Source organism: Typopeltis vanoorti, chromosome 10, assembly GCF_054136105.1.
Source record: "Typopeltis vanoorti isolate ZY-2024b chromosome 10, IOZ_Tvanoo_1.0, whole genome shotgun sequence".
NCBI lineage: Eukaryota > Metazoa > Arthropoda > Arachnida > Uropygi > Thelyphonidae > Typopeltis > Typopeltis vanoorti.
The window spans coordinates 93229833-93254729 of NC_143558.1; the positions used below are offsets into that span (position 1 = coordinate 93229833).

At 35.6% G+C, this 24897-nt stretch overlaps 1 protein-coding gene across 5 annotated transcripts in view; it reads left to right on the forward strand.

The window, feature by feature from the left end:
• LOC150102596 (uncharacterized) overlaps nucleotides 1-24897 on the forward strand; it is a 337088-nt gene that overhangs the window by 38662 nt on the left and 273529 nt on the right. For 4 of the 5 annotated variants that reach the window (XM_090398992.1, XM_090398995.1, XM_090398993.1 and 1 more), the window contains exon 3: nucleotides 21956-22028. The exons of the other annotated variant lie outside the window; for it this stretch is intronic. In XM_090398992.1, coding sequence (XP_090255118.1) covers nucleotides 21956-22028 — 73 coding nt within the window. The remainder of the gene's footprint in view (nucleotides 1-21955; nucleotides 22029-24897) is intronic. 5 annotated transcript variants of the gene reach the window in all.

The following is a 24897-nucleotide window of genomic DNA, read 5'->3' on the forward strand; positions in this document are numbered from 1 at the left end:
TTGGCTATCACTTCAATTCATCCCAGAATTAATAAGCTAGCAGACAGAAAACAAAAGTCTCACTAGCCTAGCTAAAACTTTCAAAAACTCAGTTGTTGTAAAAGAAACTATGTTTAACTTTTTCAATAACTTATAATTGCTGCGTTAAAGTGCTGCATTTTTAAATTCAAAATATTAATTAGTGTTGGAACTAGTGTTTAGAATTGAGAGATTTGCATTTTTATTTATTAAATTACATGCTTTGCACATATAAATATTTGGCATGTGTATGTGATAATACCGTATTTATTTGAATATAATTCTCACTTTTTTCCCCCCATAATTAAAGCTGAAAATTTGTGGTGCGAGATATATGCGGGGATTTTCGGAAACCTAAGCAGTGTCATCTTCTTTCATCATTATTTCAAGAAAAAATTACCAGTCATTTACAAGACTTGAGATCCATAATGAACAATCATTCATGAATGAGAAGTGAAAGCATAGCACAAAACAGACAGCAATGGTAGGCCAGTAGAGACAGAGCAGCTGTGAAGATGTGCATATGATTGGTGCAGTATTAACAAAAGATCATGCGACCCAAACACAAAGGCAACTGACAATTGTTGAGTTCAAATGCTAATTTTTTTCATCTGAATTCCATACATCTGAAATTGTCATAACAACATTCGCTATATATTTCTTAGTTTTAACACATTCATGACAGGGTGTCGTTTATTGTTCCGACGAAACTTCTCATTACTGGCAAGCTCAACTCACACAAAGTTTCAACCCTTGGTCGAATTTTATTGCTGCTTGTTTGCATTTGAGCTGGCAGGTGAACTCACATGCATTATATGGCATGTTTCAATTCATGTAGAATTTTATTTGAAGTTAGCTTTTGTGATCTGCCATAATGACATCGAGAATTTCAAATGCAATAAAACAAACACTTATTTCACATAATTGAAAAATTGGACAATAGTTTTTAGTTAGATACTGTGTTTGCTGGTTCAATATATGGTTTTGCTTCAGTCTATACAGCATAGTTTCTGTGGGAGGAGGGGACATGTGATTCATTAGTTAGCACTGATTTTATTCCACCTGTCTCTAATTGCACTATTTGTTGAGAAATATATTACACAAACTGCAAAAGCCCTCTGTACCTTATTCAGGGATACAATAAAACTACTTATTTTTCTTGCATCTTCAGTATAATGGCTGTTGGGGAGACTGTGTTGTTAACTGCAGGGGGCGAGTTACTATCGCCTCAACGTGAACATGTTTAAACATTTTTTGTGTGGAGGTATATGCAAAACTTTTTAATGTTTTTTTTTTTCGTAAAGTAAAATCAGGTGTGCGAGTTATACACGAGGACAAGTTATATTCTAGTAAATACGGTAAGCATTTCGCTGACAAGTTGACATCCTGCTGCTTCCCCTGTTCAAGTGACTTTAATGGTGAGTTACAATGCATAAATATTTTTCTCAGTACTGTTTTTTTTTTTTTTTTTCAAACCAACATCATTAAAATCAATTTTACACTGAATAATATGAGTTTGAAAAAGTGAGTGATAGAATACTACAGGTGTTGAAATTGAGAAGGATGGAGATGGATGGATTGGGGTTGCATAAGAATCAAAGCTAGATAACTGGAAGGAGACCTCCACATAGTTTTAAGGAATGGGACTTGGCTGACTTGGCCTTATAACCTAATGTTCAATCCTCACCTTCTCATGCACCCCAATTTAGTATTTTAGTTGTGGAGTCCGTTTTGGGGAAACCCGGTTTAAGGTATGGTTGGATGAGTTTTGCATGTGATAGTGTGTACCTCCCGCAATGAGTCTCTGGTTCCTGGAGGTCAGATGTTAATAATAATTTATCAAAGTAGATATCTACTTCAATATACTCAATAAATGAGGCTGGACTGGTAATTTGGGATTTAGCATGCAAAATTATTTTCTTATTGCTTAAACTAAAACAAAATGATGGTACAACATGATGTAATTTCATATCAGCTTGGGCATTGCCTGATATTAAATTATTATTATTAACATCTGACCTCCATGCAGTCAGACTCATTATGGGAGGTACACACTATCACATGCAAAGCTCATCTAACCATGCCTTAAACCAGGATTTCCCCAACGTGGGCTCCGCAGAGTCCTAAGGCTCCACAACTGAAATTCTAGGGCTCTGCAAATCTTGTTTACAAACATTCACATAATCTATTATTTATTTTTTTTTTTCAATTAATGAAGCTTTTTTTTTTTTTTTTTTTGATTCAGCAGACACCTTAACACAGATGCCATTTGCCTCCATCCATCACTCATAACATGTAAAATTTTAAGCAAAAGATTGGGCAGAGTTTAAAGTTTTTGATTTTCCCATTCATTTTACTGTACTTTGTATTCATTCTACTGTGTTGCCGTGCCATCAATAGAAACCTTGAGTAATCATTCGTGAAACTAATTTATCTAGGAGGTATTCAGGAATAAGTTTTATGGTTTCCCCGATTATATATTTATTTCTATTATTTTTAAGTGTTTATTAGTATGTAAAATGATAAGTGGTTGAAAATTAACAAATGTAATGAGAGTGCAAGTAGTTCAAATGCAATGAGTGATGGTGATGCTCAACCTGTTGAATGGTGAGTGTTTATTTTAAAACAAACAGTGAGTGTTTATTGATTTCTTCCTTTTTTTCATGTTTATTTTAAAGATTGAGAGCTGAGGGCTCTGCAAAAAATTTTGCTTGCTTTAGGGCTCCACTTTAGCAAAAAGTTTGGGGAACCCTGCCTTATACTGATTCAGTGTGCTAACATTCACAACACACTCTGTCAGTGCATTCCACTCACCATCCGCTCTCCATGTAAAGAACCTGCTCCTCACTGCCTTGCTCACAGCCTCCTTATAGTTTCCAGGGATAGCCTCTTGTTCTACCCCCCCCCCTTCTCCCATTCTATGAAAAATCTGTTCCATATCAACCTGATAACAACCTCTGACTAACTTATATGTCTTAATCATATCCTCCCCCCCCTCCCCTTCTCTTATTCATGAGGCTTTTGCAATTTGCATTCTCTCAATCTGTCCTTATACTCTACATTCCAAAGGTCACTGACCACCTTTGTGAATCTTCTCTGGACCCTTTTTAACACATCCTCATTACTATGAAAACTTGGTGACCAAATCTGATCAAGATCTTATACAATAGTATCATAACCTCTTTATTTCTGCACATCAGGATCTTCCGCATCATTGCCATTATCCAACGTGGCATCTTCACAACATGTACCATGTAGCCCCTGAATTTCAGGTCCTTGTCCACCGACATCCTGCACCTCTTATCTTCTCATAATGGATGTTGTATGTCCCTGATACAGTTTTCATTTTTATTATTGGCATCTCTACTCTTTCCAAAGTTTCTTCACCCCATTCAAACCCTGGTGACCACATATATATTCATACTCATCTAGATTAACTATCTTCCAAAGATCTCTTACCTTCTCCACTTCCTCTAGTTTAGTTCCACTAGTGGATCACAGATTTCTGATATCCTCATTAATTTTCCATCTATCCAGCTTATTTAAATCATCCTGAATCTGCAAATAACTGAATATTTCCCATTATTAACCAGTGACAATTTATTGACATGAAGATTAAAACACAACGATCCCGGTATCAATCTTGTGGAACCCACTTGTGAACTTTCTTTTCCTTGATATCATAGATATCAAGGAAAAGAAAGCTCTTTAATATCTATCAGACAGCCAATTTCCAACCAAACCCCTGTCAGATTCCTCTACAAAATATAAAAAAATCTAAACATAGAAGTAAATATCAGGATGGTGGGAAAATGTTCAAGAGGGCATCGAAAAGTTTAGAAATGGGGGAAAAAGTACTGTTAAAGGAATCATAGAATAAAGGTGATATAAAAACAGAATTAAAAAGCAATGATCTAGATGTCTGGATTAATTACTTTGAAATATTACTAAATGAAACAAGAAGTTATAGAGCAGCTGTAGGAAATATTCAAGACAAATATAGTTAGGAGTACATATTCAATACGTGAGGCAAAAAAACCCCAAAAAACCTGATGTGTGGAAAAGCAGCTGACGTAGATTGCATTTTACTAAAAATGCTCTAATGTGGAGGTATAAAAATTTTGCAGTGGCTGCACTGTATAATTCAGTAGGCCTGATCAGAGGCTCAAATTCCAGATGATTGGAGTAGAGCTCTAATAATATCCATCTATCAAAAAGGAAATAAAGCAATTTGAGAATGACAAGAATTTCCCTACTGAGTGTTCCAGGTAAAAATTATGCAAGCATACTTGAGGAAAGATTAAGAAAAATTGCTGAAGGGGAATATTCAGACTTGAATATAACAAGTTGGTTTCAGACTAAAAAGAGAATGTCAGGATCAGATTTTCACTTTAAGATTTGGATAAGACACATGAAAAGGTGCCTAGAGGAAAACCGTTCAAAAACTATTATTATGTCACAAATTGGATATTATGTCAAGCAGTCATTGTCTATATTTGAGTTATAAGCAAGCAATTAGAATTGAAGGAGGTATGGGAAAAGATGGCTTGATAATTAAATCAGGTGTGAGATAAGGATGCACATTATCTGAACTAATATTCATTATCTATGAGGGTGGTCTGAAAAGTCCTTGGCCTCGACCATAGATGGGAACACTATCGGCAAGATTTTTTTTTTCTAAGTTGGTATACATCTGTCATAAGCATCCATGTGAAATTGCAAGTCATTTTATCAAGTAGTTTGTTTTATACAGCTATCTGAAGCAAACGTGTTGTCTGTATTCCTTGAAATGGATAAAATTGAGTATCATGCTATTATAAAATTCTTTGTAAAAGAATGTTTAACGCCAAAAGAAATTTATTCAGAGTTCAGTTTATGGGTACTCTTCTCCTTCATTTTCGACGTGGCCATACCAGCCTTGAAGATGATTCATATGAAGGACGTCCAAAAAAAAAGTGTAGCAACACCAGAAATCATTGATCAAGTGCATGATATGGTATTAGATGACCTGTAAGTCAAAGTGCGTGAAATTGCTGAGACTATAGGCATTTCAAAAGAACATGTAGGATATATTTTGCATGAAGAATTGCAAATGAAAAAGCTGTGTGCAAGATGGATGCCATGCTTGCTCACAGCAGATCAAAAACACACTCACATGAAAATATCTGAACAGTGATTGGAGCGTTTTAACATAAATAAAACTGATTTTGTGTGTTGATTTATTACTATGGATGAGACTTGGATTTCACCATTACACACCAGAATCCAAATAGCAGTGAAAACTGTGGACAGAAGCTGGTTGTTCAGAGCCAAAGAAGACAAAGTTGGTTCCATCTGCAGGAAAGGTTATGGCATCAGTGTTTTGGGATGCTAAAGGCGTTTTGTTTATTAATTATCTTGAAAAGGGTAAAACAATAACCGGGGAATATTATTCTGATCTTTTAACCAGGCTAGACAAAAAAATGTGTAAGAAAAGACCTGATTTGCAGAAGAAAAAAATCATCGCCCACAAAGATATTTTGGCAATGGGAAAATTAAGGGATTTGCACTATGAATTGTTAGAACATCCACCCTACTCCCCAGAGTTGGCTCTCTGACTTCTATCTCTTTCCAAAACTAAAACTTTTCCTCGCTGGTCAGCGTTTTTCTTCGAATCAAGAGGTGATTACAGCTGTAGAGGGGTATTTTGCAGATATTACTTAGAACCACTACAGGGACGGGATAATGGTGCTAGAGCATTGCTGGAATAAATGTATTAGTCTTAAGGGAGATTATGTTGAAAAATAATTTAGAAATTATTTTTTCATTGTTAGGCCAAGAACTTTGCACCCTTGTATATGATTACATTATGAAGGAAAGTGTCCTTAAACCTGATATCAAAATTGGTGATGTTCAGTTCTTTACTTTTTTTTTTTTTTTTTTGCAAATGATGTTATTCTCTTAAATAAATCCAGTATAAGTCTGCATAGTTATTTAACTCAATTAAATAACTGTTGTAAAAAATTTGTTGTGAAGAAATTTGTTATGTTAGCGCCTCCATAGTGCAATTGGAAGAACGACGGTACATTGCGCCCTTTGATTGGAATAGGCCTAAGTTCGATTCTCGTCTTGACGGGAGGAATCTTTATCTGGTCGATTTCAATCGATGGTAAGTTAGCCGATCTCATACGGAGGTAGCAGGGTTTTTTCTCCTGGAAACTCGGGTTTTTCATCCCGCATACATACAAATCGGCCCTTCAGAACACACGCAATTTACAGACAAAAATTACTAGTTGTGGTGGTGTTGGAGGTGGGCGGTAGATGGCGTTGATTCGTAGTAGAGGTAAGGTGTAGAGATAGTTGAAGATGTCCTCCCGCGATGAGTCTTCAGACTCCTTGGAGGTATCAGGAATAATAATAATAATAATAAAATCAGAAATAAAAAGATACTATGAAAATGGAAAACCAATGTTTTACTTGATCTATAGGAAACCTATATAGCAAGTAACACATTGAGACAAAATTTTTCAGGATAATGGCAAATTAATGGAAATAGACAACAGTGAAGCTAGTATGATAGAGATTGAACTGAATAAATTTGTATGGAATAAGATTGAAATTAGTCAAACTAGCTAACTAACTAGTTGTGTACAAGGCATTGTCGAAACCAATTTTCACTTATTGATCTGAGAGCTCTTATAGAAAGAGAACATCTGATCAAAGAAGGAAGTTCACATTGTTATCATTCATGAATGTGATAATCTCAGGTGATATGGTTATTTAAACAGCATGGGAGAGAAAAGATTAACAAAACAAATGTTGCCAGAATTGCATGAAAAAGACCTTGACTAAGATCTAGAAAGATTGGTACAGTAAAAAATGCCTTTAAAGACCAGAATACAGCAATCCCTCGATTAATGTGCCTAATGCGTTCCTTAAAACAGGTGCATTAATCGAAAACGCACTAATCACATATAATAACCTATGGGAAAATGTATAATTCGTCCTCAGATTTCTTTTTTGATCCTTAATTTTTTTTTATAAAAGAATTAGGGTATGTCTCAGGGCCTAGTTAAATGAAAACCATGAAGCCGAAAGACAATAAAACATATTCAGAATATAAATTTATTATTCTGCTTCTTAACAAAGAATTGAGCTAACGTAGTTTGGCTGGTTCTATTTCTTTTTTTTTCATACAACTGACGGTATGGCCCTATTGCCTCTTCTGCAAATTTTACTGGTTCTCTCTTTACCAGGGTCAGTCTCTAAGCATTGCTACTTAAAAACTTCGATTGCATGAAAACTGTTTTCAAATTGTTTCTGTGAAACCTCTTTGGGCTTGTCAGTGATTAAATTTTCTTCAGGATCTTCATACTGTGCATCTAAATTTAGCAGGTCAGAATCACTCAACTTCTCAGAATGAGATTTTATTAACCTAGATTCATTTGAAAAGCCTCTAAATCATTTGCACAATGTGGAGGAGTGTGCTTCCAAACGGCTCGCATATTGCTAGCAGTAATTTCATTCGACTTTGCAACTTTATAACCAGGCTGAGATTTTTCTGATTTTGGCTAGAAAAGTCTTGGAAAGCATTTGCTTCCAAAAAAAAAGGCTGGTTTCATCGATAATAAATATTTGTTGATCACAATATTCTACTTCTTACACAATATTCTTCAAAACCTCTGGATATCTCTTATCTGCACTCGCAGCTTCGCCTGTGATTAGAATTATGTAGGCTATTTCTCTTTTTGAAAAGCTCAAATCACCCAGCACTAACGTGTAATTCTTCTTTTCCATCATTGATAGCCCTTTCTTTCCAGGTTACAAAGAGACGATGCTTTTGATTTAATAAGGAATGTGTTTAGCTGGATCCGTTTTTGGTTACAATCTTCGATCCATGTAAAAAGAAGTCTCTCTAATTCAATCGTTATAATACTTTGATTTCGAGTGCATGCATGATGAACTTGAAGCAGCCTTACCTTTCTCTTTGTATTCGGCAGTTGATACACCCATTTTTGTGTTCTTATCCTATCTTTGCTCTGGACTCGCCTTGTTCATTTTTCTTTATTATTCCAAGTTTTTCTTCTAATGAGATTACTTTTAGAATTATTTTCACACTTCTATTTTTTGCTCACTAATTCTTTTACTCATGATTAAACGTTAGGAAAATAATTTAAAATAAAAAAGTAAGGAAAACAATTGAACGAGATATAATCAGCAAAATGCTATGTAAAGCAGATGACATAAATTTTCACGGTAAATTTGGAACATGGTGTACATGGAAATAGTGTAGTATGCCATTAAAAAATAATTTTGTAAAATGTTTGAAATCAGTAACTAAATTATTTCATCCTGGCGAGTGATTTTTTAAAAATAGTTAGCCATAAAAAATGTATAGATCGAAAATTTAAAAAATCTGTAACATTTATTTTTAAGATGTATATAGGCGCACTAATCAAATTTTAGTGGCTCACTAATTAAATTTAGGTATCGAAAAAAATATGGTGCACTAATTGAAAATGCACTAATCGGGGGTGCATTAATCGAGGGATTGCTGTATAAAATTTGACAGTATTAGAGTTCTGTGTGGTAACAGATTAATTTACAGAAATGTCTTCAGGAACATGATATAGATTTTTCATGTTGTATTATCATATCTTGCACACCTCCAGGGAGTTCGTGTTAGGAATTTGATAACGATGATGAAGAGGGGGTTAGTTATCTGTGAGGTCAATTACAAGGATTGTTGGATGATTAGATGCCAGTGAGTTGCATATCATGGATCCATTGTCTTGAAAGGAAAGGTGACAAGCAGTTTATCACAGGTATTGTTGCTATTAAAATTGAGAGGGATAAGAATGAATAGTCAGTTTGTAGCTTTTACAAGAGAAGGTTGCAGAGATGTGTATGGGGAACAGTATATCAAAATTAAATGACAAGCAAGTGGACTACCACAGGGCTTTTTTGGGGGGCTGCTGTTCTCTAGTTTGGTGTTAGGCAGATGAATGGGGATAAACATTCATTGTTGTCAAGTGTAAACTTCTTTCAAGGTTTATACAGTGGTCAGCATTCATTGTGTAGAATTTATGGATAATACAAAGTCGCAAGTGTTAGAGCAATTACTTTACTTGAATGAATGAATTTGAACCTGTAACTTCCCCACTGCTGGGGGTAAAGGCCTTCCCATTGCAGGAGGATTGGATCTACTTCTCCCATGGTGATCCAACTCCATCTTGGGAGAGTGTTTATACACTTGTATGAATGAATGTATGAAGGTGAAAGACAATCATAAATATCCATGCCTAGGCAGGATTTGAACCCACAGCCTTTTGGCTGAAGAGCAGATATGCTAACCACTTGGCCAATCAGGCCAGCAATTACTTTACGTATAATTAAGTAAATAACAACTGGTTAGCATGTTCGGTTAACAGCCGAATATGCTAACCAGTTGTGCCACAGGCCACTAATGTTTAGCATGTTCGGCTGTTAACCGAACAGTTGGTGGTTTGAATTCAGCCAGGGGTGAATTTTATAGGCCTGTGTAGCTCAGCGGAAGTGAGGCTTGCATCTTCTGCACTTGGTTACTCGAAGTTAGACCTAAGTTCAAGTCTAGTCACTGACTGGAGGAACTTTTTCTAAGCCTTTCTTCAACTGGTTCCCGAGTTAGTTGATCTCTGGCACAGGCAGGTAGATTTTTCCTCCTGGAAACTCGGGTTTTTTCATCCCGTTAAGTCAAGAAAATCGACTGTAGTTCCCACATTATTTCAGACAGTATCATATCTTGTTAGGTACAAGAGATGGCAGCACTTGTTTGCTATCCTCTTCATTGTGGATGGCAAACAAGTCTCTTATTATAGCAAATAAATCACTAATTATAGCAGCCTCTTCTGTGGCTGCTATAATTAGTGGTAGACATGGGCCAGCTATCTCTAATTGGCTACCAGTGGAGAATGAACTGATCACTCAGTCTCCAAAAACTATATAGGGTTTAATGGCCTCGCCTATTCCCTATAAAGGAATAAAAGGTGTTAGCTGATTTATTATTATTATTTACACTTAATGTTTTGAGCTCTATATTGAGATCATCATCAGGAAAACATGCATATGAACAAGACATGAGCGACATGACACTACACAAAAATAAGCTAAATCTAACTGCTTTGTTAATCATTTATGCTAGCTTGGCATCTGGTAAAAAAAAAATAATAAAAATAATAAATAAATAAAAATATAAAAATTAATATATCATTTTTTTAAAAAAAAAAGTATAATAAGATACAATGATTAAAAAAAAAATCCAGCGGAACTACATCAAGTGCAATCTTTGTAATCTTTTTTACCCTCCATGGCACTATTGTAGGAGATCTTGTGAACTGTCTTTTTGTTGTAGCCATTTTTTTTTATAAAGGTTTGGCTAATGATTTTATATTCCTTCTTCATTGCCTGCTTATCAAAGCAAATTGTTAGGGTTCTGTTTGAGGGTGCTGATGAAAGCCCTAGTTTTTGTGATGGGTGGTGGTATGAATCCTTGTGTATGTATTGGCCTGTGTGTTAGGTTAGGTTAGGTTAGGGGAAGACCATGAAGGACAGACAGCCAGAGGAATGATGTGTGATGTGTAAATTGGATATGTTTGTGTTGTTTGTTGGCTTAGGAATGTATTTTTGGCAGCCGTTGGGCCAGATGGTGAAAATATCGTTACAATATCTGAGCCAAATTTTGGGCTTTAGACTTGCTGAATCTAGAATTCTTTGCTCAGTCTTCTGTGTAAAGGTTAACTATGGGATGGGGAGAAGTGGTAAGCATATGGCCATACCTTCTTTTTGCAGGTAGAAATTATTTTGCTGGATGAAATACCTTGAGTGGGCAAAGAGGCAGTGATATTGGGTGGAAATTTGTCCAGTATGAGAAAAATCATGTCATTGATTGAGGCATTTACGAAAAGGGCAGTTACATCAAAGCTGAATTAATAAATCTTTATTGCTGACTGTGATGTTTTTAATTTTGTGCATGAAGTGTTGTGTATTTTTTATCTATCAACTCCTTGAGTGTTGCTGCTAGTTTCTTGGCTAAGTTATAACTGGGGCTGTCGATTCCTTCAACTATTTATAGGCTGTAATATAGCAAAATGGGCATAATTCAGTAACAGTTTTTTAATTTACTTAAATATAAAGTGCTTTAACTCACGCTAGTAGTTGCTGATGCTTTTATAGTTTATTATACTATAATCGACATGAAACTCTCTGATTCCAATCTTTGAGTTTCTTATTCGGTTTTAAAACAATGTGGGATTTAATATCCCCTTAATTTAAATAATAGTTTTTTAATTGTTTCTTCTGGCCAAGTGATGACTGACTTGATTAATTCTGTTGTTTTCTTTTTGATCTGGTTTTTCAGATTGTAGTTAACCATTTGGTACATGTTTTGATCAGATAGAAATTCATTTTTTCAAGGTATGCTGTCTGATCAAAATGACTATAGCACCTTTAGTTGTTTTGATTATCTTATTATCGCCCTGGTGATAACAGTGTCTTTTCTATTTCTTAGAGATTTAATGGCTAATTTTTCTGCTTTAGTTACATTGCAGCTTAGTTGTTTACTATAATTTAGTATATTGACTATTCTATCTGTAATTTATCGGCTATATTGGGAAGAAGGAATTTTAGACCTCTTTCAATGTGGTAAATGAAGTTTAGTTTGTTGATTGACCTCAGTGCAATAGCATAGTTTAAGCCTTTTTTCAGAAGCAAGAGTTAGCTTTCATCACGGTTGTGGCTGGCTATGTTGATAACTTGGCCATGGTCCATTGGTGGTTGGCATCTCTTTATATTGCTGGTTTGGAATTGGGTGCTCCTCTGTGCATGTTTCAGTCTTTAGAACTTCCCTGTTAGTTTTTCTTTGTTTTTGCATAGAACATTCATTACCAAGCAGTCTGTAATCCTCTCTAGAATATTCCAAATATCAGGATTTATGTAGCTAGATATTTTTGATTTTAATTTCAGAATGTTGTTTTGGGTAATTGCCAGATTTTTGTAAGCCTCATGGATTTGTTCTCTCAACATGGTTTTTTTCCCATCTGGGCATAAATATGGAGCACTTTGGCTTAGTAAACTTCTTTTAAAGTTTAATGCAATTTGGTATTAAGTTCATTTTAGAAAAGATAACTGATTAATTAACATCGAAATGTGTATTTTTATCTTACCATAGTGGTTGCATTGCTCGTGGATCAAATCTCCATAGATTATTATTATTTTATTAAGAGAAACACCTCCAGGGAGTCAGAGATTCATCAAGGGAGGCCACATGCCACAGCTGTCATGCTTGTTCTTGAATTCATTCACACTGTTTACACACATACAACATGCAATGCCAAGCCATTCCAATCATGCACTGCTCTGTGAGAGAAAAATCTAGATCTCATTCTCTTCTTTGTGGCATTCATTCTCGGCTTTGAAGAATGCCCTCTTGTCCTTTCATCCACTCTCTCTGAAAGGAAAAATTCCATCAAAACTGCCACACCTGTATGATCCTTTCAGAAGTTTGTAAGTCTCGCTCATATCACCCCCTCTTTCTCCTGTTTGCTAGTGTCTGCAGTCTACAAATTCTCGTTCCATCTTCATAATCAGTATTCCACAATCCTGATATCATTTCTAATACTGTCATTTGCTCTCTCCACTGTATCAGAATCACAGCAGAAACCAGGAGACTAGACCTGTGATAGTCCAAGTGAGGTCATATCGTGGCCTTGTAAAGAGGCAAAATGACATTTTTATCTTTACATGTGAAAGTTTTTTCAGCATTGCAATTATCTTTTGAGTTGTATTTGCAATCTTTGCTATACATGGACCCTGAATTTCAAATTCCCGTCTACTAACACCCCAAGATCACTAGCTTGATCAATTTCTTCTAGCATAATTCCACCATTATAATAACATTGGATATAGTAATCACACCAAAGTTCATGACTTTACATTTATTGATTTTGAACTGATTTTCCCATGCCCACAATTCCAGCCTATTCAAATTATTCTATAAGTACTGCATATTAGCTACATTCCTGATTATCCTACCTATGCTTGCATCATCAGCAAATAGCTGTATGTTGCTTGTCAAATCCTTCCCAATGTTATTAATACACAGATTGAACAACCGTGGGCCACAGACTGATCTTTATGATATACCTCTGGTTATCTTAAATCTTGCAGACTTGCATCTTCCATATACCACTTCTTGGTATCTGTCAATTAGCCATCCTACTGTTATCCATGGTAATATTTTATAATCCAATCCCATATTCTCCAATTTATGTAACAGTTTTCCATGCCATATTCTGTCAAAAGCCTCAGCAAAATCCAAAAGTATCATGGTGTATCCATTCCCCTTGTCTAACTCAGTGGTAATGTTATTATAGAATGTGAGCAAGTTCCTAAAACAAACCCATGCTGTTTGTTGCAAAGTAGAGATTCTCTGTCAACCCATTTCTGAATGCGAACCCTGAACTTTTCAAAATTCTTCACCACCACTCCTGAGATATTGATTGGTCGATAGTTGGATACATTGGTCTTTGCACCACCCTTGTGCAATGGGATTATCATACGTTCTTTCCACTTTTGTGAAATCTTCCCTGTTCTGAGACTCAAATTATACAGACAGGTCAGAGTAATAGCCAGTTCAGTTGAACATTCTTTTAGCATCCTTGCTGATATCCCATCAATTCCTATTGTAGAATTCTTGTTCAGTTTGTACAATAGTTGTGACTCTATGGACATCATCCTTATGCACATGGTATTCCTACCACATCATCCTTTTTTTATGAATCTCTTGCTTTATAAGATTACACATCCATTTGACGTCTACCCTATTTGTTCTTAGAACTCTCGGAACACATTCTGATATTGCATCATTTAAGCATATTTTAAATACTTTTGATGCTGTTGTTGTGTCCCATTTTACGAATTTTATTCTATTTTATAATTTCCGCTTACCTATGTTCTTCTATTATCTACGCACGAGATATCACCAAAACTTATACTAATATCTAAGTTATTTCTCTCCTTAGTACCCCTAATATTTGTATTTATACTGCGCCTTTTGGGATATTTAGTTTGAGATATTATATACCAAGGAGGAAGAACTCAAATATGTCTGAAAGTGTAACTATGTTGCAGTTGTGACACTTTATCTCGTTTCCTAACATTAATTTCCCGTGTGATTAGGTTCGTAATTTTTCAAGTGGTGCATTGGACAGCAATTTCAGACAACTCTTTTATCATTGAACAAAGGTTTATTAAATTCCTTAACACATGGTACAATTCAATTTATGATTACTCAATTTTATACTAAACTAAATACTTACAAACTAACATTAGCTTAGTACAAGTAATTAGGCTATGATCCTATAATGAGTATTACGATCATGCCGCCATACACATTCAACATGTAAATTCATTTGACATGGACAAATAAGATCGATTCACACTATATAACTTTCCAAATTTAAGTAGATTAACTAAACCTTTTTCTGCACTGACACACAACTATGACATTTTAACTTTCCTATACATTACAATAGACATGCAATATTCTCAGGACACTTAATTATTCACATAACATTAACACTAGCCAGCTTACTTTTAATATATTCTGGCAGATACTAAAGTCCTAATATAAATTTTCCTTGGTCACTTCAACAGTTCCGTATTAGAATAATGATGCTTATCACAGACAAATTTTAGTTAACATTAGATATAATTTACAGTACCTTTCTTTCTTGGGTTTTTCATATGGGCCTTTACCTTCTTCTGATTGAACTATCTTGATATAACCTCACCAATAATCTGCTTCTCCTACATTCTTTTTGGAATTGAACTGGGCTTACGCTGGCTTAACTTTTCGTAACTCCGAACACACTTTGAATCATCTATATATCGGCTGTGCAGCTTGCCACGTGGACATCGATTTCTTTACTTCTTTCCCCTTCTCGTAGTTGTCACTGAAGTCGAAACACAAAGAATATGCTTTTTTTTCCTTGACTTTATGGCATTCTTCGCTTCTTACACAGGAAACATGGAATCGAAATCCCGCTCACTTTCGTTTCCGTGTTGTGGCATGGAGATATGACCCCTATCTTGCCACTCAGGAAAACATCGTGAAATCCCTACGAAAGAGCTAGCGAAGGGCTCTCCTGGAACAGAATCCAAACCAAAACCAAAAAAGCCTCGTGGGGGGGAGGGGGTTTCCAACCCTTTTATACCTGTTCTCCTAACGGCACTTTTTCTAACTTCTTTTCTCCGCCCCCTACTTGTTTTTACTTCACCGACCAATTACGGTGCCGTTTTTCTGCCAAACGTCATTTGATCGGTGAGCCCGTAATGATGTCTCAATCCGGGAATCGGCCCTGAGCGATAGTCTGTTTTTTCCCTTGCTAGCCTCTAATTTAATCCCCTTTCCAAAATTTTTCTATGAACTTACTTAATAACTTAATCTCTAGCCTCTCACATACCATCTTTTATGACTAATCCTTTTTCTGTCTTATTTATTTAACTCTTCTTATTTAAATCATATCACAATATTAATATATTTTGTTAGTTAATTTTACAAACTCCTTTATATTTTATTGGATGCAAGAATCTTTCTTTTTCTTTTTTTATTAATTCAACTATTATCTTTTATGCAGGGTTCTAATTCATTTTATTTATTCTTCATGTTACACCATGATAGCTGAGAATTCTATATTCTCAAGATATCAGGGTGTAACACTTGATATTCTTCTCGTCCTTCCTAACATTATGACAATCCTTTCTTTCATGGTTACAATGGTGGTCAGCATTCATTGTGCAGGATTTATAGAAGCAAAAATACGCGTGTTGAAGCAGTTACTTTAGTTATAATTAAACAAATAACACTCGATGTTTTGACCTCTGTATCGAGGTCATCATCAGGAAAATATATGAACAAGACACAAGCTATATAACATTGATTAATCAAGAATTATTCAAGTAAGTCATCACTTGGCCACAGGAGACAATTAAAAAGCTGTTACTGCATTATGCCTTCGCTCCCAGAATTTATGGCCTGCCAATAATACACAAAACAAATACACCACTATAACTGATAATTGAAGGAATCACCATCCCCAATTATCACTTAGCCAAGAAACTAGTGGCTACGCACAAGGAGTTGGTAGGTTTTTTCCCTCCCTACATAAAAAAATACACACGACTTCATAAACAAATAAAATACATCACACTCAGCAACAAAGATTTATTAGTTAACTTTGACGTAACTGCTCTTTTTATGAATGTCCTAGTCAATGACTTGATTCTTCTTATACGGACATGTCCACTTAAAATCACTGCTCTCTTCGGCCACATACTTCGCTTGGATTATTTCATGTGGCAAAGTAATTTCTATGTATAGAAAGAAGGTAGTGCCATGGATTCACCCCTCCCCCACCCAGCTAACTTTTACGTGGAAGACTTCAATCAATGAACTCTAGATTCAGTTAAGTCCAAAGTCTAAAATTTGACTCAGATATGTTGATGATATTTTTGCCATCTGGCTCCATAACTGCCAAACACTAAATACACTGCTTGGAAATGAGTCAACGGATGCCCCCATGAGCAGGTACATCGTGCAATGTAATTATTCATGCATTTGTAGCTGGTAGAAAATGGAGGAATGTGATGCTTCCGAGTCAGTGTAACTGTGTCCAGATGGTTGCAAGAAGGGAACTAACAGAGTTTGAAAGTGTTGTGATAGGATGCAATGTTGCATGCTTATCTGTTTGGCAAATTGTTGACAAATTGGACTATCCCAGGTCAACAATCAGTGATACCATATTGAGATGCAAGTGCAGGGAGTTAACCTACAAGTGATACCTACAGTGGATGACCCACCACACTCCCCAAATATGACCATAGATGCTACAAAGGATGTGTAAAAACCACCATTCTTCGTCCCACACGTTAAATGTGGAGTTCCAGGCATTGAGTAGAACACAAATCTGCACAAAAACATTCAGAACTGGGACTCATAACATGGGTTTCCATGGTAGGACTGCAATATGCAAGTCCCCACGTTACTTGAACCAACATGTAGTGTCGTCTTCAGTAGTTCAAAGAACTTGTCCTATAAGCCATCTAAGCTTGGAAAGCTCTGTTATAGAGCGATGAATCATACTACACCCTCTACCTAGCAGATGGATGGGGTATGGTGGATGCCCGGTGAATATCTCTTACCAGAGTGTGTAACGCCAACTATGAAATCAGAGATGGTGGTACGATGGTATGGTCCTGTTTTTCCTGGTTTGGCCTTGGCCCTCTGTTTGTGATGCCACAAACATGAACTCTGAGAAGTATCTGAACATTATGAACAATGCAATGCTTCCAATTTGTGGCATTTCTATGGAACTGACCAGTGTCTCTTTCAGCAAGGCAATACACAGTGTCATAAGGCTGCTGCTGTAACTGTGTGGTTTTGTGGACATGAATGCCACCATACTTCACTGGCCTCTACATAATCCTGATCTCAATTCTATTGAACATCTATAGGTTGAAATGGAGCATTGGATGAGATCATGGGATGTCCTCCCCCTCTCAACTGCAACATTCCAGGACCTCATTACATGCCCACAGGAAGAATGATCCAAAATTCCCATTAATGCCTTGTAGGATTGCTGCAGTGGAGCTCTTACATCTTTATTGAGGTGGGGGGCATGGCTATTTGTTTATTATTATTATTACATGACACCTCCAGAGAATCCAAAGACTCATCGATGGGACTCATTGTTCCTCACACTATTGATGTCTATCGACTTCTTTCTAAGCAGTATAAATTTCTAAGCTACCTAAACAAACAGAAATGTATCCTGTTTCAAATCAAGATTGAAACCAACAGCTGTCTTCCTTTTTTAGACATTCACACATCTTCCCTTAGGCCGTCTCTTGTCAACATTCTACTGTAAACCTACACACAGACCAGTACATACACAAGGATTTACACCACATCCAACACAAAAAATGTAGGGGTCATCAGCACCCTCAAGCATAGAGCCCTAACAATTTGCTCCAATGAGTAGGCGTTAAAGAAGGAATATGAAATCATTAGCCAAACCTTTATAAATAAACGACTACAACAAAAAGATAGTTCAGAAGATCCTCTACAATAATGCCATGACAGGTAAAAAAAATTATAAAAATGCCTTAGCCATTCATATATTAGAGGAAGATTGGAAAAAAATAGAACACTGGAGAAGTATAACATTTAGGCGACTTTCAAACTTCCTGCAAAATTAAAATGTATATTCAGCCCATCCAAGGATTATCTTCCTGACCTTGCCCGTCCTGGGGTTTACGAAATCCAGTTTACAACTTACGCTATATAGGGGAAATGGGGTGCACAATTCCAACAAAAAAACACAAAACAAGCTTTACATTAAATTCCTTCACTATGGCAAAATAGGCATGTCAGCCAATGCACTTCAAAAACATGTCACAGAATTAACTGGAATAGCACCAGTTCCCCCCCCCCCCCCGCCGCCCCCCACACCACACCAAAACCTAGTTTGAAAGAAAATTCAAAGAAGCATGGGAGATGTTGTTGCACCATCCTAATCTCAACAAAAATGATGGATTAGTAATTCCATGAATCTTTAAGACCCATCTGCATAGTATCCAAAACATGGTGGCAGAACCCAATGCAAGAAAATGTTAAAACAAACAACAAGACTGTAGAGATTCATTTGATGTAGTTCTAGTGTAAATTTTTTTTTTTTTAATCAGCGTATGTTATTATGCTTTTGTAAAAAAAAAAAAAAAAGTATTTATTTTTTTTGCTAGAGATCAAGTTAGTATAAACGATTAACAAAGCAATTAGATTTAGCTTACTTTTGTGTAGTGTCATGTAGCTTGTGTCTTGTTCATGTGTATGTTTTTCTGATGATGGTCTTGATATAGTGGTCATAACATGCAGTGTTATATACTTAATTGTAAGTAAAGTAATTTCTACAACACATGTTTTTGTCTCCATAAATCCTACACAAGGAAGTGTAAATTTATGCACTTTACCATGGTGATAGAACAAGGTATATCATATTGGTAGAACTTATGTTTCACGAGGAGATTGAGTTGGCAAGGAATCTGAGGATGGAGGGGGGGGTGTTGGATAGAGAACATATTGCAAAAGTTGTTAAGATTATCTAGAAGACTGGTGCCATAATGCAAATGAAAGACATGGCAAGCAGGGATAAAAAACTGATAATGTCACTGTATAACTCATGGGTCAGTTCACATCTGTATTTCTATGCATCCATATGGTTACTTTAACTGAATAATAGGGGCGACAAGTGAATAGAAGTGTTTCATGACTTTGGAATATTATTCACGGGAATAGATTTGACAAAATGTTCTCTTCAGAGTTTGGAAGATAGGAGGAGAAGATTTGATATGATTGAGACATATAAATTGGTGAGAGAAGTCATAGGATAATAGGCTGTAGGAGGATGAGACCATCTGTGGTAACTTTGTAAGAGTTACCACAGATGGGCTCATCCATCTGTGGTAACTCTATATAAGTAAGGAACTGAAAAAGTATATTTTTTTGCATGGAGGATGAGGTGGTAAATAAGTGGAATGCCTTTCCAGACCAGGCGGTAAATGCTCCAATACTGAATGTATTTGACACAATCTACATGTTGTGAATCTACATACTAATATATATATTCCACACTGTGTTTCTGCAAATGTTCATAGGTTTCTAAATCCCAAATTTCAGTAAAACCCATCTGGCTGGGGTCCAGGAAATATTGCATACATACAGACATACAAAATAATCTTGAAAGTGCTTGCATATTTTGTGAAATTAATCTATAAATGCAAAGAACTTAGTCACATTAATTTCACTGTTAAGTAAACTTGGTTAATTGTTAGTAATATGGTATTCACCTGAAAGATAGTCAGAATGCTTTATGGTAAATGTGACCAATCAGTTTGGTTTTAATTTTTTATTTATACTATGAAAGTGAAGTTTCTGATAATGTCAGAATGAGCATATAGTATATTTTCAGTTGATGCCATACGTGAAACTTAACTAGTTCATAATTCATAGGAAACTTTGTTTTCACACTGCACGTATTGATTTGCCTCCTGGTTAAAAAATCTTATACTTTTTTTTTTTTTTATTCTGAGCTAAAATATTATGATGATTCAAATGGATAAAATCTCACAATTTTTTTAAACAAATTATTAGTAAGTAATACATATTTTTGATTGCTTTAACAGGAATTTTTGTATTTATTGCTCAGAAAGATATCACCGGTTTTTGTCTTTTTTGTTTCAGTCACCTCTATTATGTTGATGCTTATCAGATTCCTCAGCTAGCTCCATTTCTTTGCCATTCAGGCTTCTTATGTTGACAGTACCAATCTTGAACTCTGGTGATGTTGAGTTGGGATGTGTTTCAGGATTTGTTCTAGTAGCTGACTTTTCAGTGTTCGCCCTAGTTCCCTGGTGAAAACAACGGGGGGGGGGGGACTTGTTTAACCAGGCGACGTTCCAGTCAGCATGAAATTCTTTCATGTTGTTCCATCATTTTATATTGTGGTTTAAGCCAGTAAGAATACAATTTGATCAGCTAAATCCCAAATTGCCAGCCCATCCTCGTTTGTTCTGTATCCAGGGTACACCACGAGAAGGTGAGGATTGGGCATTAGGTCAGAAGCCCTGGTTGGTTCTCCACATTCCTTTAAAGGCTACGTAGAAGTCTCCTCCTAGTTATACAGCTTTGACCCTTAAGCACCCCCCAGGAATGTGTTAGCAGAGCTAATCTCAGGTGGTATGGTCACTTAAACAGAATGGGAGAGGAAAGATTAGCAAAACAAATGTTCTCTGTCATGTTGGCAGGAAAAAAAACCAGAGGAAGACCAAGATATAGGTGGATTGATACAGTAAAAATTGCCTTAGAAGACAGAAATATAACATTTGATAATGTTGGAGTCTTGATAGGTAACAGATTCATTTGGAGGAAAATTGTAGATATGAAGTTAGTAATGTAAGTTTTTCATGCAATGCTATCATGTACTGTACAGCCCTAAAGGGTACATGTCAAGAATTTGATGATGGTGATTAACAGCAACTAAAAAGTGTCTCAGAAGTGTTTTTAAGAACTATCTTATGTGAATGGTTGTAGAACTTAAAGTACTGATAGTACCCTGAATAAGTTAATGGTTGGGAATTAAAATAGAACCTTATTAACATCGGATATAAATAACTAGAAGGTATTTTTTTTACAATCAGGTTTTGATGAATAGAAGTAGATGAATGAATGAAGAAAGTTTTAGTATAAATGGATCATTACTAATTGCCCCTCGTTCTTTAATAGAGTTAGAAGAAACCATAAAACTTATTCAGATGCAGTTCATCTTTTACCAGTCAGAATTTCACTCAATCCATGCTTTAATTTGGTGATGATAACAAATGATATCATCATTTGGTATCACCATTCTTCTTCTCAACTTTGTTTTATTAGGAATGTGGTAGTATGTGGTTGACTCTTAGGGACTACAGTAAGAGCTGTTTATAGTAGAGTGTTATAGGAAATAGTTTGCTATTTTGAATTTCTTTTAGCATAGCATTCTATTCTATGAGGCATTTCGATTGAAACTTTCCAGTTGTGTGTTATTATAGTGAGTGGTTTTGTTATACCTGCATTTGTTATAATGAGCAATTGTACATATATTCTTGCTGTACTGACCCCTATTGATCTGGATAGAAAGGAGTTCCACTCTACTATATTGTGACTATCTATTATAACACTGATGCTTATGTAATTATTTTCTGAATTTACTTATAATTCACTATGTAAAGGAAGTAAAGTAGATTATGCTATTATTAATTTGCAAAGAAAAACAGTATTTGTTTTATGTATAATTAATATGTATTTTTGCATATTTTTAATAAATAGTTCTGCATTGGATACTGTTTATGTAAAGGCTCTAGTAGAAGAAACTATTAAGGATTCTGACAAAGAAATTCAGGTTGTATCAATATTTACTATTCAAAGTCAGTGTCAGTATTTACAGTCAGTATCAAAATTTTAAGTTCAAAAATTATCACAAAGTTAATTTTGAGTTGAAATCGTTTTTTGTATAATTACAATGAAACTTTTATTAAGTAAGGTACAAAATGTACAAGTTTATTAATATGAAGTTTGAAATATTTCAAGTCATAAGAGAAAGTGCTAATATGAAGAAAATGGAAAAACTTGTCTTTGTTGGGGGATCTAAACAGTAGGATAGGAAATGAATATAGAAATGTTTTGGGAAAAAACTTTCCCAAAACATTTCTATATCCAGGAGAAATTCAGGAGACACAAGCAGAGATGACACAAGAAAAAAAAGAAGTCATTATTGAGAGTGACATCTTCATGCTGGTTTAGGATACAGGAGTTATACATGAGAATGGAAACAGGAAATGATCATCATCAGCTTGAAGTAGGATAAACATGAATATCTTATCAAAAAGAAAAATATGTAAGAAAGTTTTAAACAGCATCACAGTTGAGCAACTTTTTGAGGTGAACTGCAGACTCAACTATACAACTATTATTTAAGAAAAACTGAAAGAGTATGAAAACAAGGACCAAAACTCTGGCCAAAGTAATTACTTTGAAAGATTGCTGAATGAAATGTGAAGTAATAGAACAGAGGAACATTTTGATATATATTATTATTATTACTTGACACCTCCAAGGAGTCGAAAGATTTATTGAGGGAGAGCACCTACTCTACAATTCTCCATATCCACCAACTACAGCGAACCACATCATCTACACCAATTCCATCTACTTCCCACCACCACTAGTATTTTCAGAGACAATCACAATTATCTATGCCCATAGTGGGATTCAAGCCCACAGCCTTTTGGCTGGAGAGTGGATATGCTAACCACTCGGCCAACTCAGCTAGCAGATGTATATACAGAAGTGTATATATATCAATACATGAAGTACAAAAACACTTTCAAAAACCTGAAATCTGGAAAGGTAGCTAGCATAGATGATATTTAACCAGAAATGCTCAAACATTATTATTATTATTATTATTATTTTCGGGCTACTCCAGGGAGTCCTTAGACTCATCGAGGGAGGACCTAAACATTATGTCCACACAACTATTTGACATTCTCACAGTATCTATCATACCTTGCCTTGAACTCGCTCACTGTCATAGCACCCACAACAGACTCTGGCAGCTTATTCCACTCATTTACCACTCTAAAAATAAAGAATCCAGCTCTAACACCACTGCTAAACACACTCTTGCCCAGCTTCCATAGGTGTCCCTTAGTTCTCCCACCACCAGTCCTGATCTCAAAAATATCCTCTGAATTAATCTTATAGAATCCTTTTAGCAATTTGAATGTCTCAATCATATCTCCCCTTTTCCACCTATCAACCAGTTTCTGCAACCCACAAATCTTCAACCTGTTCTCATATGGTTCATTCCATAGACCTGCTATCATCTTAGTCACTCGCCTCTGGATCCTCTCCACCTTCTCCCCATCAAGAAGGAACTGAGGTGACCAAATCTGGGCACAGTAGTCAAGATGAGGTCTTATCAAGGCTCGGTACAGAGGTACAATAACTTGCTTGTCTCTGCTCGTTAAGGTATTTTTCAACAACCAAGTGAGTTGATGAGCTGATTTGGCTACTTTCGCAATGTGCCCCCTAAACTTCATCTCCCTATCCACCAACACTCCCAAGTCCCTGGCCTCATCAATCTCTTGGAGTACAGTTCCACCCATGTGGTATACTGCTGCTAATCTTTTCACCCCAAAATGCATAACCTTACGTTTTGTCACATTAAATTGACATCCATTCTCCTTAGCCCAGAACTCCAATCTAAGTCATCCTGCAAGACTTTGACATCTTCTGCATTCACTATTGCCCTCCCCAACTTTGCATCATCAGCGAACAAATGAACTGTGCACTGCATAATTCGGAAGGCCTGGTTTGAAGATCAAATTCCAGATGATTGGAGCAGCACTCTCATAGTACCTGGCTTGTAAAAGGGGAAATTAAGCTGAATGTGAGAATTACAAAGAAATTTCCTTGTTGAGCGTTCCAAGTAAAAATTATGCAAGCTTACTAGAGAAAAATAGAAGGAAATATAGAGACATAAATGGATGACATAATAATAAAAATAATTATGGAAAATTAAAACTCATTGTACACCACAGTTAATAGAACTGAGTTTGGCAGATTGCCAAGAATAGTCGATTCATACTGAAGGGGAGAAAGAAATAATGGATGTACGAATTGGCCACTAACACCAAAATCACATGATTTAAACATAAAATTTTCCAACTGTTATACAAGCAAAATAGTTACCACTTTAAAAACTACAATGTTCATAAAAGAAAAGTTAATTTTCTGACATGTAATAATAACTCATCCCACAAGACGGATTGATTACCCTATTATTGGAATGGATTCTCCTTCTTCTGACATTTGCACAAGTGGCGAAGGGTCTCACATCTGTGGGCATACAGTATGTAAGGAAAATATCTGTTTATTATATACAGAATTTTTAGGTCTAAGTTTAAAGCCATTGTCAATGCTTACAGATGAAAAGAGGTAAACAAATTAAAAAAAATTAGAACAATGCATGAAATATATGCCTCTGTGACAGTAGCAGTAGTGTAAATTTTGTATCATTTTTATCATTATACTTTAAATAAGACTAAGAAAAATTGTGAAGAGCAACTTCAGGAAGATTAAGCTTGGTTTAGTCCAAATATGGTTTGTTGGGATCAGATTTTCACTTTTATTCTTTATCTATATAAATCACATTATGAAAGAAAGTAGCATTAAACAATATCAAAATTGGAGATAATAAACTTAGC